This window comes from Cydia pomonella, chromosome 27, assembly GCF_033807575.1.
Source record: "Cydia pomonella isolate Wapato2018A chromosome 27, ilCydPomo1, whole genome shotgun sequence".
Classification (NCBI taxonomy): Eukaryota; Metazoa; Arthropoda; class Insecta; order Lepidoptera; family Tortricidae; genus Cydia; species Cydia pomonella.
Genome location: NC_084729.1, coordinates 4,681,670 through 4,698,258, shown reverse-complemented (window position 1 = coordinate 4,698,258; position 16,589 = coordinate 4,681,670). Strand labels below are relative to the sequence as shown.

General features: G+C 36.0%; 3 protein-coding genes across 5 annotated transcripts in view; 2 read left to right on the top strand and 1 right to left on the bottom strand.

The window, feature by feature from the left end:
• The first annotated feature begins 209 nt into the window (after positions 1-209).
• On the top strand, positions 210-4,313 carry LOC133532703 (RNA pseudouridylate synthase domain-containing protein 1-like). The gene is made up of 5 exons (XM_061871476.1): positions 210-508; positions 1,200-1,437; positions 1,564-1,740; positions 3,751-3,868; positions 4,012-4,313. Exons 1-5 carry the CDS (start codon positions 410-412, stop codon positions 4,256-4,258), a joined length of 879 nt encoding a protein of 292 aa, XP_061727460.1. The 5' UTR covers positions 210-409; the 3' UTR covers positions 4,259-4,313.
• Positions 4,314-4,756: 443 nt separating this feature from the next.
• Positions 4,757-11,767, top strand: LOC133532700 (uncharacterized). Of its 3 annotated transcripts, none has more exons than XM_061871474.1 (3): positions 4,757-5,120; positions 6,235-9,472; positions 11,540-11,767. In XM_061871474.1, exon 2 carries the CDS (start codon positions 6,270-6,272, stop codon positions 9,450-9,452), a length of 3,183 nt encoding a protein of 1,060 aa, XP_061727458.1. In that variant the 5' UTR covers positions 4,757-5,120; positions 6,235-6,269; the 3' UTR covers positions 9,453-9,472; positions 11,540-11,767. The 3 variants fall into 3 exon arrangements, with proteins under 3 accessions (XP_061727458.1, XP_061727457.1, XP_061727456.1); XM_061871472.1 differs by lacking the exon at positions 11,540-11,767 and adding an exon at positions 10,663-11,112 and having other exon boundaries at positions 4,758-5,120; XM_061871473.1 differs by lacking the exon at positions 11,540-11,767 and having other exon boundaries at positions 6,235-9,552.
• Positions 11,768-16,182: 4,415 nt separating this feature from the next.
• Positions 16,183-16,589, bottom strand: part of LOC133532828 (uncharacterized) — a 3,826-nt gene continuing 3,419 nt past the window's right edge. Inside the window, exon 3 of the mRNA XM_061871679.1 lies at positions 16,183-16,292. Within this exon, the coding sequence (XP_061727663.1) occupies positions 16,183-16,292 (110 nt within the window). The remainder of the gene's footprint in view (positions 16,293-16,589) is intronic.

The following is a 16,589-nucleotide window of genomic DNA, read 5'->3' as shown; positions in this document are numbered from 1 at the left end:
TATACAACAGGAGTATGTCAAATATGACATCTAAGTAATGAAAGCGTTCCAAATTAGTTGTCGAGATATTTATTTTCTTTGCTACTTGTTTTGAGGCTTTATATATCAAAATCGCATAAGTGACCAATTTCTACAAGTCGAACAACTCATTCATATAAAACATGTAAAAAAATTAATGTTGATTATATTATATTTCTTTATTAACAAAAATAATATTATGATGAAGCATGAATGAAACTTTGAATGAAGCTGAAATGTGATGACCTGATGACAGCAATAATCACAAAAACACAAAATGCCAATATTGCAAAGTATTTATATAAAAATCGTTGATTAAGCTATTAAACTAAGCTACTACGGTTTTTTACATTTATCACCAATAACAAAACCAGCTACAAACAAGTCAAACATGAAAATGTCTATTCCTAAATTGTACCAAAGCGAGGACTATTTGATTGTAAATAAGCCGTATGACATGTACATAAACTCAGAAGATGAAAACGAAAAGGTATATTGCTCTAATAAATAATTTGTGCCCATCAATAAATTAATTTCAATATTTAAGCCAAACACATCATTGTACTCAATTGAGGTTATGTTTATTTACTTAAAACTGTAGTGATGTGCTGATGTGGTTACGAGATTGTTTATCGATGTCGATTTTTTTAAAATAAAGTACTTAAACTGAATAAATGCAACTAATCCAACCTGTAAATTGCTAAGATGAGGTAAAGATGAGTAGTCTGTTTTGCTACTAAATTCACTTTTTTTTTAAATATAAAATTCAATATTGACCCCTAAACTCGCACCGACGTGATGTCGTGATAATGTACAGACAAACAGAAAAGTATCTCTACCTCCCACAGTCGCAATATTAGGTCACGCGATTTTATATACTTACAAAAACAATTGTTAATTAAGTTGAACATACCCAAAGGTTGTCTGGAGGAAGTGATCGGTTGTAGGCGATAAGTTCGCCTGTTGTTACCTCTATATGTGTTTATGTTTTTTTACATATATCCTAAACTGCGTCAGGAGCTCAGGAGTGCAATAAAGAGTATAACTTGGTATAATTTTCCCTGACATTAATGTATTCATATGATTTCGCCATTCGTTTTCAGGTTGAATTCTGAATTCGGTATGGCCAAATGAAGTCCTGAGCGAAAAAAATTCAACTAGCAAGTCCTTGTTTGTTACAGAATTCAGTTACCTACAACATCGCCAAACATGACTCTCACCATTCTACATCCTCAGATCCATTGCATTTTGTTCACCGCCTCGATTACGCTACCAGTGGTGTATTATGTATAGCAAAAAATAAACGCGCATCAGCCATCGCAGGCAAATTATTTGAGAAACGAGAAACTAAAAAATACTACTTAGCGGTTGTTAGAGGCCATGTAGAATTTGAATTATGCGATATTGAATATTCGGTGGGTAAGTCAATAACCTGACATTACTGGCCTAGCCTTCTAATTTGACTGATTTCTTGTATTTGAGTCTAATTATACATATTTTGAGCAATAATCTTTAGAAAAGCCTAATATACATTTTATCTCTAAGGTACTGACGCTTTAACAGCATCATCGTCGCACAAAATGGTGGCGGTTACATCGCTGCCTGAAACTGCAGTAACTACAGCGGTGCATCCACGACCGGCGCATACTCGTATGCTTCTCTTAGAAACTGGTTACTATTGCAACGATCCCGTTAGTGTGATATTGTTGAAACCTGTCACTGGTAAGTATTTGCATATTTATATGGACTGATATAAAGTATGTGTACACTGTACACACCCGTTTGTATAAGAATACATTATAGTATGTATATTAACTTTAACCATTTACACAAGCCCGCTAATGTTTAGGTCAGAAATATGAAAATTGCACTAATTTTAATGTTCAATCTGGACTTCACTTTTTACGGCAGATGTAAAAAATAATATTTTTATTCTATACAAACAATAGAATTTATTACCACTTCAAAATCAGCATGTAAATTATCCGCAACGCAGGCTTCAGATGCATATCAGCAACATGCTTCGTCCCAAACAAACCAATGAAGATAGCCGCAACAGGCTTCGTCATTTATACGAGTAAACAATAATATCTATCTGAACTGCCTAGGCTTTTCGCCTAAGTTGCTCGCTCTATTTGCAAGTTATCTACGCGATCGACAGCAGTACGTTCGTCATGGATCTTTTGTTTCAGCTCCTTATAACACGAGATCTGGTGTCAGTCAGGGTTCACTCGGCCCTCTTTTGTTTGGGTTGATGATCAACGATTTGGAGAAAGTAGTCAAAAATGATAAGTGTTTGCTAAATACTGATGACCTGAACTTGATCTATGGTGTAAAAAATAGTGTAGACTGTAATTCTCTTCAGGAGGATATTGACTCTTGTGATGCGATGGAGCGTGGAAAATAAACTCCTCTTCATTGTAACCAAATGCTGTGTATGCTCTTTCAGTCGAGCTGCAGCACCTCTACTTGCACAGTATACGCTCGGACTTGACAAGAATAACAGGGTCTACTCTGTGAAGGATCTTGGGGTGGCCTTTGACTCACGTCTTACATTCCACGATCATATACGCACGCTAGCTGATAGCTGTTTCAGAAGACTAGGCTTCGTGATTCGCAACGTCAAGGACTTCCGAGATGTTGAGGCCATAAAGCTTGTCTTTAACGCTTTGGTGAGAAGCAAGTTGGAGACCTCATCAATTGTGTGGACCACGTATGAGTCGACTTACGCCTTACTTCTAGAGAAGATTTAAAAGGCTTTTCTTAGATTTCTGTATAAGAAAATGTTCGGGTTTTACCCATTTTTATATCCGATTAAGTTTTTGCTCGGAGCACTAGCTTACAACTCTATAGAATTAAGGCGTAACTGCAACTTGCTGGTTACAGTTTGTCGCATGCTGCGTGGTGAATTAGACTGCCCAGACCTCGTGAGTCGCGTGCTCAGACTGCACGTGCCGGATATTCCTAGGATTAGTTTAAAACCGCGGGTGCGCCCACTGTTGGCGGTGCCAGCGGCGCGCACTGTCACGCAGAAATTCGTCGCTCCTTCGAGCATTGACACTACTCAATGCGCTTCTGACGTCACCACCTGATTGTGATTTGTTTGCATGGAGATGGACGACCGTGTACCGTGACGTGAGTGCCTGAAGTATTGTGAGATGATGGATGATAGGCCTTCCACAGTCGGTGTATAATATTACTACTGTTATGTGATGCTGTTGTGTTGTTATTTTCTGTCCTTCCTATGTATCTTGTACCTACTTTTCTATTATGTTTTTCTTGGAATGATATATTTTGTTAGTTTAAGTTTCCCGGCGTATTTGTATTTTTATGCTGTACGTGTAACTATAATTGCATTAAATAAATATATAAGCTAAATAAACTAACCGTCACGAATCGTACCTGGCTCAAATGTCCCCATCACACTGGCAGCGTTACCACGCTGAATGGCCAATGAGATCTGTTGGACCAGGTACGAAGACCGAGGGTCGCACCCCCTCTCCCTCAGCCGCCAACCCAAATCCCTTACGAAGTCCTTCGCCTCCAAAGCCAAGGTCCCGCAGTCTCGACTGCAACTGGTACACAGTCGTGCATTGGCTCCAGGACAGAGTACTTGGCATGTTTCATTTTGGCTAAATATTTTATTCTATTATTTTAAAAAGCTTCTTTTTATGTTTGTTTACAATCTCGGTTTTCGTTGGTAGACATACTGTATGATTACTTTTTTTCTAGGTCGTCGGCACCAGCTGCGCGTACACTGTGCTGCCATTGGGCACACAATACTTGGTGACTACACTTACAGTAATACCGAAGATTCGGCACCACATCGAATGTTTTTACATGCAATGAGGTAACGGAACAGAATAACAAAAGATAGTTAAGAATATTTTATGTAAGAAATATTTTACATCAGTTTCACTTATGAAAACAATAAACCAGCACATTGTGGAGTAAGCTGAAGTACCAATAATGTATTTTTATTTGATTTTTCAGGTTGATCTTACCTTTACCACAAGAGACACTGGATATTCAAACATCAGAACCATTTTTCTCGGACGAAAAGTTCTCTTCAAAATATCGCTCTTTGCGCAAATTACACACGTTCTGGAGTAAAAATGAATTTATGAAAGTTTGTGACGCTACAGATCAGCCACTTACGATAGGTGTAAAATATAAAATATTTAAGACACATACAAATTACGATTCTAGCTCGTTTACTGATAAAAAAGATAAACAATAGTTTTCAATTTAAAACGTATTTCACAATATTGGTCAAATTATATGCTATACACACAGCTAAATGCTTTTATTTACAAAGAACCAACGATAATGACTTCACTACTCCCTTGCTGCAATAATCATCGATGGAGTAAGTTATTTGCTCTTCACTAGTTCTTACGGCAGAAAAGTAAAATGTATCCAGTGTTGAGCTGTTTTAATGCTTGTCTACACGATTTATAATATATAGGGAGCGTGCATGAACTGTAGGAGGCAGCACAGGAGCCGTCAGATTTTTGGCGCGAGGCGTAAATGTGATGTTTATTGTTCCGATGTGGCCCACAAGATGGCAGAACCTACTATGCACAAGAAAACACGTGACGTGTAAATGTACATGTTTATGGTTACGATTCAGGCCACAAGATGGTAGACCCTCCAACGCCCACGGTCCATACTATACTTACAATTACAATATTGTCAATAATACAAATTCATAAACTTTAAATAACTGGGGGGCCTACCGCGAAAACCGAAATTCGCAAATTGCGGGATCTTTCTCTTTTATCCTAAGATGTAATTAGAATGACAAAGATAAATGCCCGTAATTGACATTGCATGCTCTTTGATAGCCGGTCTTTGTTCTCTCTTATTTAAATGATTTACTCTCTGGCAACCCACACTACTGTCAGTGTCAGTACAGTCGATCATCTATATTTACTAAAAAATTGCTTGTGGGATTTTTTACATTAAAATGTTACGTGTCTGGGATTTAGTGAGTCTTTTGTCATAATTGTAACAGTAAACAGCTTTTAATACGTCAGTCACATTTTATCTACATATGTATAATCCTGGTTAGTTTTTGTTTTAATGAACGTAACAAAAAGGTATGTTGTCATGATTTTTATGATGATATTCGGTAAAAGCCCATAATTGCGCGTCCATCTCATAAAATCATAGTGAATAAAACGGTCTTTCTATCCAAAGAAGCGTCTAACTAGCATTTTAAAATCGGAATAGTAATTTATTTTAATCTAGTGATTACAAACTAAGATCGAAGTCCGTTTAATCTTACTCTGCAGTCGACTTTGTCAGAAAAAAGTATGGAAGTATCATTATACTCTAAGAACACAAGTAATATTTTCATAGAAATATGAGGTACATTTTTTTATGTTAGTTAATATTTTGGCAGACTGTAGAGTAGGCCATGATTGCTTATACTTAGATCATACTTTGACAAATTTCCTAGATAAGATTCATATACTAGCCATGTCTTATCGAACCTCAACAGTGGCAGAATCATCAACACCTTGATGGAGCGATAACATGAAAAATTGATTGAAATTTCCTAGATCAGGTGATAGATTTCCTATATTTGAGAAAAATCTTACACAGATGACCTAGCCCCAAACTAAGCAAAGCTTGTACTATGGCTACTAGGCGACAATGTACCTACATATGTATATAGATAAACAAGGGCATAGCCAGCTAGTGATCTAGGGGGGCAGAGGCCGCAGAGGGGTGTACATTGTATGTAAAATTTGAGCTCATTCATCTCATATCTGCATTCATCACACAAATAAATGCCCTTACCAGGATTCAAACCTGGGACCATTGGCTTCATAGGCAGGCTCACTACCCACTAGGCCAGACCGGTCATCATATACATAGAAGGCTGTAATTGTTTACATTACTTTATACTATGGTGTTGCAAATATCCATGGACATGGCAATTGCTTACCATAAGGCCTTGTTTACATTACTTTATACTATGGTGTTGCAAATATCCATGGACATGGCAATTGCTTACCATAAGGCCATTTGTCTGCTTATTTGCCTTCTATATCATGAAAAAAATTATGATGACTTAGTCCTAACAAAAGCAACGAATAGTATCCTTGGTAGTTGAAATCTCTCTTTGAAATTCTATTTGAATTGTGTCATTATTTAAACTTTGATCATGAGAAGTATTAATGAATCTATCTTTATGTTTTTTTTTAGGAGATATAAGGAAATTCAGACTGCTATTCATAGTCATGGCATCTAAACAGATAGACATCAAAACTATATTGGAACAGTTTCAAAAAGATGTAGATTATGCTATTTCTGAATCATCAAAGAAGAATCAAGCACATAGAAGTTCAGACTCAATTCATGGGACAACTAGTGATATTAGAAATGAGAATGTCGGTAAGATAACTCGGACAGTAACATCGAAAAGACTATGTGATGCTAAAATAGAGCAGGAGCACAATTCAGATTTAAAGAGACCAAAAAGAATGTCTATTAATGACTCGGAATTGAAATTTAGATGCAGTTTTTGCTCCGCGAGATTCCCTTCTCTTACTATAGTAAGAGACCATACCAGAGCATGCCATAGAGACGAAAATGAACGGAGGAGAGAAGGAAAATCGAATCACAATAGCACTAAACTTAAATCTGTAGTAGGTAATGGTACAACAGGATCAAAGTTATACCAACACCTAGAGAAGAAATCAACATTTCTGTTTAGATGCAACGCTTGCAAATTTGCTAGTGTATCTTATAACCACATTATTGAACATTGCCAATATCATGTTGTCACATCTGAAAATCCAGAGGTGTTTGTCTCTAGAAACTCAACAAGGAAATGCGTAATATCTAATGCGGAATTTGATGTTGATTTTGACACATACAATGAATGTAAATATGGTTCAGATTATGCTTATACATTAATATATTGCGACTATAATCTTTTGAAACAGGACAAGTGGCCAGGCATTGTGGATGACTTACCGAAGCCAGAAATAGACATGATTAACTGTAATAGTATATATTATTTCACACGAATTGTTCGCTTGACATCTCGGAAAAAGGTGTCATCTGCCCCATTTATGATCTTCCAATGTGAGAAATGTCTGAAATATATTGATCCACATTCCGTATTGGCACATGTCGTAGAAAACTCATGCAATAAAGAGCTTGCTGAATTCCCTTGTTATGAATGCAAGAGACCATTTCTTGATGAGAATACCATGTATCTACACTATAAGATGCATCAAGCTGCAGTCAGCTCTAATATGAAGTTCAGGACAGTATTTTTCAATCATAAAGATGATGATTTCTTTAATGCACTTTTACTAAAAGCAGCTGGGGTTATAATGCAAAATGTATTAAGTAGAAAAAAAAATGCACTGCAAAAACTATTATCTGATGATGCGAAGGCGCAACTTCAAGTAAAAATTAGCCCTGCCGCAAACATCCTAAAAGCTAATGAGCATGGCCTGCAAAATGGACCAAGTGGATCAAACTTTCCACAATTAAGACTGTCATGTGATAAAGCAAAGACACAAATTCAAGTAAAAATGAGCCCACAAGCTAAAGATGTTCAAAAAGTTACTGAAGGTACCTCTCAAAATGTACCAGATTGGTCAAAATTAGCACGACCAACACTGTCATCTGATATAATAAAGACACAAGAAAATAACAGCATCCCAGTAAAGGATATTCGAAAAATTACTGAGCTTACCCAGCAAAATGCACCAAGCTCACAACTACAGAGATTACTAACATCTGGTGCTGCAAAGGAACCAATTCAATTGAAAATTGTTCTTGAAAGACATGATGCTAGATCACTCCTTATTCCAGGAACTACAATTGGTGTTCAAAACAAAACTGTGTCATCTAAAATCACCAGTAATATTGCAAAAGATACAGATAAAGCAACTACAGTTTATAAATGCCAATGTGACTTATCCTTCCATGAATTGGAATATATGTTCAGACATCTGGGAAAATGCCCTTCAGAAAAGTCAGCCAGAATTTCTTGTGTTTGTGGGTTAGTTTTTGATGAACAGCAATATCAACTCCATTATGGTATTCATATCCAAGGTTTCACGAAACTGAATGTAAAAAGAATTACGATGTGTGATGAGAAAATATTAGGCATAAATAACAAAGTAAATGAAAAAGAAAAGAGAGAATTAGACTACAATCAACTTTGCAATAAAGCAATTTCGGAGCTTATAAATATAATACAAAATGTAGCTTCAAGTTTGCCACATATTAGAAAGATCAAAACAGAGGTAAAGGAGAAAATAATTGAAAATGAAACACGGTCTGCTGGTTCAGGGGATGATTTAATTACAAAAGCTATGAAATCTCAAGGAACAATGACTGAAAGGGAAACACTGAAGTCAGTGGGGACAGACACAAATGATTTAAATATATCAGTGTTAAAATCTCAAGGAACTATGGCTATGATAGGAGTACAAACTGTTCATGAAAAGAATAATGAACTTTGCAATAGAAAACAAGTTATTAATACTAAGTTGGTGTGTTTAGGGACAGATGATTTAAATAAATCAGTCATGAAATGGCACAGTCAGGCACAAACTAGTGTTGAAGTGAATAAAGAATTTAGTAATACACAACAAGCTGGTGATACAAAGTCAGTTGATTCTGTGTCAGATGATTTATGTATATCAGTTATGAAATCTCAAAGTAAAATTGCTATTGTTGTACCAGAAATACAAACTGCTTATGCGGTAAATGAAGTAAAAAATAATATGAAAGACGATGCTAAAACAATGTTAGTTCGTTCAGGAGCTGGTGATATGAAGACTAACACAGAAGCAGTACAAACAGAAATGTCAAGCAGTTGTTTTGAACTAAATATTTCAAATGCAAGAGAAGAAAATAATGATAGATTAACAGATGATGTGAACAATACATTTATGAAACCAAATGAAAATCTCAGTTGTGGCGCAGATAATACAGACGAAAATCAGTCCATGGTTGAAACTACAATCGAAGCAGAGACGAAAGAATATGTTACAAACAAAGCTCAACATAGTAATGATTCCACTGGAAATATTTGTGAGAAAAATATAAATATTAGTGACACAAAACATGAAGATCACAACAAAACAGTGATTAAAGAATGTGATCAAACACAAAAGTCACTCAACATGGATCAAGAGAATGACGCACCCGAAACACAGACTGATAACAACAAGGAATATGAAAAAACCAGTGAAACAAATGAATCTGAAAACAATAAAGATGTGAATGAAACTGAGCAAGGCAGTACGGATAGTAAAATTTATACGGAAGATGAATTGCTGAATGGACCAGAAAATCCTGAAATGCCTATTTACTTTGATGTTGTCGAAGAATCACTGGTGACTGATGATGAAGGTCTAATACTACTTTATGAAGATGATGAAACGGAAGATTAAAAAAAACGAAGGATGTACAGGTAAAATTCTTCTAGTTTATGACGAATGATTTTTATATGATTGTTTTTTCCTTGATACAAATAGAGTACAGGAAAACACTTTACGCTCATTTTTATATATAAAAAAAAACAACGGGATGCACTCCGGGAGTGCCGGCAGAAGGGGTTATTCCCACTAGTTACCACCAAGTTGTTACCAGTGGTAACTACTGGGTTTTTTTTTCCCATCTTTTACCACTGATAACTATTGGGCAAAAAAATTCACCAAACCAAGTTGATGGTAACTAGTGGGTTTTTTTTTTTCCCCAGTAGTAAAAGTGGTAAAAGGTGGAAAAAAAAACCCAGTAGTTACCACTGGTAACAACTCGGTGGTAACTAGTGGGAATAACCCGGCAGAAGTGGAACCTTGAATATTAATGTTGTGCATTTTTGATATTTTGGAATGGTCAGGGAATAATTTTGCACGAATTGCTTTAATTATCAGTATAAAAGTACTATCATTTATGTGGTAAAATACAATATTCATTTATTGCGCTATCGTACAAAAACATGACAATTATATTGCATTAAAAATGTAACACTTCAGAACTATTACAATTATTTAACATTAAAAAACTTATCTCTCAGAAAAATCAATTTCCATTCATAATTTCATCGACTCTTACACCATCATCATTACTAGAACCATCATGGAGTTTTTCGATCAGGTCACGTGTTCGTCTTACGAGTTTTCAATCTGGCGACGTGACCTGTCGCAAGTTTAACATTTTTCCCCATCACAAAAAGTGCACAGCGCTGCTAAAGTTTTCACTACTAAAAAATGAAAGGCAAGGTTCGAGCATGAGTCCTTTCGGAACACCGGTTCGATAGTTTTTAGCCAACTTAGCTACCGAATCTTACCCGAAGCGTGCGAATATTTCCATTGCTTCTTTTATTGTTTAAGCGATGTATTTTTCCTTTAGTATAAAAAAATGGAGTATCGCTCGTAGACATAATATATCTGCTTGGTAAAAATTACGCAAGTTTGTAATCATATATGACAAGGTAGAAAATGTATAACAACCATCTGTTAATCACAACCTAGAATTAACCAAGGTGTAGATTTTTTTTAATTGACTGATATAACATAATATTACAAACTTTGAGAAGTTATATATGGAAATATTACGTAAAAAGCTAGTCAATTTCATAGTGAATAATTAATCTTACAGATGTATGACGATAACCTCGACGTTATTTTATCCGACACAGTACAGAGCACACTGTCTGCGTGTGCAAAAATTTTGGACCCGTGCACGACTGCACGCACACGTTACGCAAGCGGTGTCCCGGGGCCTACCGCGAAAACCGAAATTCGCAAATTGAGGGGATCTTTCTTTTTACTCTCACTAAGACGTAATTAGAGTGACAAAGAAAAATGCCCACAATTGACGAACTTCGATTTTCGCGGTTATAGCACCCGTATCTCATAAGGATGTGTATATATAACAACGTGCAAAGTGCATGTCTACTCGCAAGCTTCCGGCGTGTACACGGGCCTTTAATGTTTTTTTAACTCTTGTATTAAGTTATATTAATTTGTAAACGAATAAATATTAGTCCTAATTTATGTAATGACGTATCTAACAATAATGAATTCCTTATTAAATGATTTTTGAAGAGCACTGCGTATTCATTTATTAAGTACTAGCCTTTGCGGGTTATTCCCTGCTTACCATCAGGCGGGCCGTATTGTTGTTTGCCACCGACGTAGTATTAAAAAAAATCCCACTAGTTACCACCAAGTTGTTACTCTGTTTGCCAGTGAAAAAAATCCCACTAGCTACGTCTAACTTGGTTTGGTCGCAACTACCTAGTTGGTTACTAAGTTCTGTTACTCGATTTGCAACCTCTTTAACAAATGCTACCGAAAAAATAAAAAAATGACAATGTGGTTGATTTGTGAGCTATAATTATATACCACACATAACGCTTATCTCGTCGTATCTATAATGAATTGGGGCCTAAATAAAAGAGAATCGTGAAGTTGCTTGAAAACCTAAAAATCAACAAACAATTTGTTTATCGCACAACTAATAGATACAATAGTACTCGGAGCTTCGATGACCGCAAGAGGTCTGGAAGACCACGCACCGTTCGGACCAGCTCTAATAAAGGCAGTGAAGGCGAGAATTGCAAGAAACTCCGTCCGGAAGCAAAAGTTGGCAATACAGATGTCTGTGAAGAGAAGCACCCTAAAAAAAGTTATCAATGAAGACCTTAGACTACACGCTTACCGCAGACAAAAAGGTCATTCGTAATAAATGATTTCTGATTTCTTACTGTTTTTTTTTTTTCGCCCAGTAGTTAAAATTTTATTAACGTTCAATACTAATGAAAACAGGTATAGCGTGCTTTAATCAATAATTATAAGTCGATTAGTATTTAAGTAGACGTATTAATGGTCAGATAACATTTGGGTGCCCAAACCATATGAGGAAATACAAAATGTCAACCCCTTAGGAAGGCGCGTATCGGACAGTTCAGGCCAGCGATGGTTCCATTTTCATCACTTGTCACTATACCCGTCACTTTCGCGCTTACATGCTTGTTAAGATAGAATGTGACAGCCATGGTGACAAATGATAAAGAGCCGACCATCTTAGCCTATAGACCATCTAGGGTCACAGAAGTGATAACAAAATAGAATAGATAAACACTAAACTCTGATGCTTTTTTTAAGTCGCCTCCTCCGGTTTGCGGGTTCTAATACGACAGATAATCTAACTATCTGGTTCAGCTTGAAAACTAAAGACGCTAAAGGAAGGACGCGTACGCGTAACACAAGGAATTGCGTACATTGATCGTGTGCCAGAGTATAATAGACATGGGAACATGCAGGGGGCCGTTCTCTTTTACTCTCACTAAGAGGTAATTAGATTGAAAAATTACCGCAATTGACGAACTTCGATTTTCGCGGTTATAGCCTAGGCGGGTCAACGTAAGAAATTCCTAGAGCTAAGATTATTTCTTTAGCAGCTCACGTAGCATAACGTAGTGTACTTGAGGAGCTGTGAAAATGACAACTATGTTTTACAATAGTTAGCGTTTGAATAATTGCACACGGCGTATTTAGTCATCGTCGGGCGTCGTTACTTTCATATTATTGGTTATTCATTGGCATATAAAACACATGGGGCTATTATTTTTTACCTTAATGTATAAATAAATAAATTACAAAAACAATTTAACGTATAAACTTTGCGTATAAAGAAACTGTACATTTTTATCGTTGGCAACACTTTTAGCAGCTGTCACTCTCACGCCAATCAGTCGCCGATGGCGGTAGTGCTCTTGACATTCGTGTGTGTAATTATTTCTGCTGGAAAGTGAACAATATACCTAAGTGATATCAGTGACTTTTTCGATTGTATTTTTGTTGTTACTACTGGTTTAAAATATCGATTATTTGATTATTCTGTAAGTATTTGAAATAACAAACTTTTGTTTTAGCATTCGAGGTGTTTGGAATAACCTACCAAATTGTAAAGTGTCTTTTACAAACGGTCGCCGGTAAAAATTAACTATAAATTCTGGTTTTACTAGCAAAATAGCATATTTATTTTGTAAATTTTGGCTCTGAAAGTGTGGGTTGATTGAATATGATACAAATATTTTAGTCATTGTTAAATATTGAAGGTATGTTAAGATTTTTTTCTTTGATCGTAGTAGGTTTCCTGAACCACGTTTTTTTGGTCGAATTATACATACACATCGCAAAATTTTGCCTAATTGTTGCAAAAGCATACAAATCTAAGTCGATTTACATAGAATTTGCTTTTTTACGCAAATTTTATTAATATACCTTTCAAATGCAGCATTATTGACTCAATGTATTTTATTGACAACAATTGTTTTAGTTAGGTTATATTTCATAAATAAATGAGATGAGTAATGAATTTCAATGCATTCAATTAACTTATCGCCATTCCTATTACTTCTATAACTTATATTTGATATACTTAAAGAAATATATAAGCTTTTAACTTGTTGATTTGCCCCTTCAAATACAAAACTAAAAAAAATAGCAACATCAGTTAATGTCAATTAAGCACATAAATAAATATTATAGGAAATTATTACACAAATTGACTAAGTCCCACAGTAAGCTCAATAAGGCTTGTGTTGTGGGTACTTAGACAATATAATATATAAATAAGTATAAATACATAGAAAACAGACTTACGAACAAACATCTGTGCTCATACCATGAATAAATGCCCTTACCAAAATCCTGGTCCATCGGCTTCATGGCTCCTCTACATGATGGCCAGCGTAGGCCTGTCCAAGGGATGCATTTATGCGTTAGAGGGAGCAAGTGATATTGCTATCTCATTCCACTACATAGCTGCGTCCCTTAGACTGGCGTACGATGGGCCATCGTGTAGAGGAGCCCTCATAGGCAGGGTCACTACCCACTAGGCCAGACAGGTTGTCAAATACCGACAGGCATCTTACATGCAACATGTATACACACTGCTCAATGGTACATGTAAATGACTATTGATTTATTTATGTATTTATTTTCTAAGCATCATATAAATGAACTATCATTTATAAAAACATTTAGTATGGTGTACTGAACTATTTGGCCACTTTGACTGCTACAAATTATTTGACGCTTACTGTACTATGTTTTGTAAATATTGCTAAATATTATCTTTTCTTCTCTCTAATCTTTGAAACCAATATTTTCTATTATAAAGAAGAACAAAGAAGACAAAAAAGTTAAATACATAATGCACACTTAACCTGTAGCCTCCCAGAGGCTTATTAAACTCCCTTTTCATTCTATTATGAATTTAGAGAAATCATAATTGCATTTGCACACTGCATTAACAATGTGTGCCATAAGGTAAAGGGTAGACTTAGCATGTAAGTGTGTGCTATTTTCGATTGAGGCCAATTGCATGGCTGTTTTTTAATTATAATATTATTCAATAGGCAGCTTGAAGCTTATGCATGTATATCACTGCACTTGTTTTTTTAATGTTTAATGTTAAAAATTTTTTGTTCACCGAGCAACTATCACTGATTCTGGTAATTTATTCCACTCATGTACAGTTTTGATAAAAAAATTGCTTGTGCTAGGAACTCCAGTAATTTTATTGTATTTATTATTTAATCTTTAAGCTTTGGCCTGGGTGGGTGGAGGCAAACAATTCGCCAAAACTGCTTAAAAACCGAGTTTTCGATATTCTGTTCCAGGGAACATGTTCTGTTTTTCTGTGAAAACCTTTAGGTTAAAAGTTTTTTTTATCACTTACCTAAAACTATTATACTAATAAACATATATAATAAATAGTTATATAAAATATAATGTAGGAATATCCAATTTTTTCTATACCACAACGGTGGCAAACAAGCATACAGCCCTGTGGACGTTTGCAACTCCACAGACGTTACATGCGTGTTGCTGATTCTTTAAAAATCGGTACACTCCTTTTTTGAAGAACCTCACACTGTAGACCCTCGGGAAAACCTTAGCACTGAGGTCATTCCACAGCTGGAGCGTCCGCAAGAGAAAGTTCCTCTTAAACCGCACAGTGCGCGACCATTTAGGTTCTAGGGTGTGAGGATGAACATCCTGCCAACGGCTAGCTAGCCAATACTCTTCAAAATCTATGTTTCATATATGGCAGTTTAAAGAATATTATTTCTTTTCCAAAATGAAGGAAGCCATTTTTAAACCCTGTGTTATATGTTTTACAGCAATGACTATCTGTGGTATCATAAGCTTTCAAAGGGACGGATGGATTTCGCAGCGGTTTTTTGTTACGTGAAAGCGAGTTTCCTTGCTTGCTTAAGTATCTATCTTTCATGTCCACTTTGAAAAATAATCAGCTCGTTTGAAAATGGTTTAAAATCTTATGATTAGTGTAAACGAATTTTTATTTTTTACTTATTATTTATCCTTGTGATCGCTTACAGATCAATCATGACTTCAATCTGAAGACTGTGTAAGTGTGTACCAGCAGGAAAGCAGCACCTAGGCCACAATGTTCCAGAAACCAACTTTCGGAGCCAATTCCTCGGGCTTCGGTAAGTAACACCATATAAGGAATAAGTTTTAATTCATCATCATCGTATCAGCATTTTATCGCATACTGCTGAGGATAGGCCTCTCTTCGAATATGCCACTAGTCCCAGGCCTAAGCTAATCTCATCCAGAAGTGATCTGCAATTTTCCACATGAGCCAACAGATGAAAGCTGTCATTATTCTTATTAACATTTTGGTCTACTTGCTATCACACTGCCTGGCAACATGTATTATTTTATGGCTCCTCCACACGATGGCCCAGCGCAGGCCAGTCCAAGGGACGCATTTATGCGTTAGAGGGATTAAGTGATATTGCTATCTCATTCCACCGCATAGCTGCGTCCCTTAGACTGTCCTACGCTGGGCCATCGTGTAGAGGAGCCATTATAGTCCTTTTTTTTGCATTAGAAAGAAGGTAAGCGATTATATTGAAAAACACTTTTGAAAAATAAGTCATGGAAAATATGTAGGTAACTGATAAATCATACACGATCATTAACATTCTTTTGCTTTCATATGTAGTAGTCACTGATTTTCAAAAAGCGTTTTTGAATAAAAAAAACATGTGAAGATTGTTTACATTTTGTCTTGAGTATTTTAGTGAACAGTTCTAAAGTAAAAAGATTATATTGTTTATGCCTATTGGCTCCTTTAGGTGGTAGTATCAAACCAGGGGTTGCTGGCTTGTACACCAATTATGTTGTTGGAACTTATGTATGCTCCCAGGCCAAATCCGTCGCACACGCCCGTGCCAGTTAGCGCTGTTCATACAATTTCTTATTAGACGGGGCGTCCGTTCCGGATAATCCGCGTCAGCTAGCATTGGCCCTTAAGGAAATTATAGTAAGCAAACCAGACTAATCCCAAAGATGCTTCGTTTTTCTTTTGAGTTGGAAAGTCAGATATCCGTTTGCGGAGATTAAAAATAAAATAAAATTCTTAAAGGGGTATGTTTAGTTAAGTTATTATACAAAAAACAGAATGTCTAATGAATTGTCTATGATAATGAATAGAATCAGGCCTTACTTTGCGGACATCCATACTAATAAAAAAAAAAC

Coding starts and splice junctions, on each gene's coding strand:
- LOC133532703 (XM_061871476.1), top strand. CDS start 410: ATGAAAATGTCTATTCCTAAATTGTACCAAAGCGAGGACTATTTGATT. Junction 1,438..1,563: donor CGATATTGAATATTCGGTGG/GTAAGTCAATAA, acceptor TTTATCTCTAAG/GTACTGACGCTTTAACAGCA. Junction 3,869..4,011: donor ATGTTTTTACATGCAATGAG/GTAACGGAACAG, acceptor TTGATTTTTCAG/GTTGATCTTACCTTTACCAC.
- LOC133532700 (XM_061871474.1), top strand. CDS start 6,270: ATGGCATCTAAACAGATAGACATCAAAACTATATTGGAACAGTTTCAA.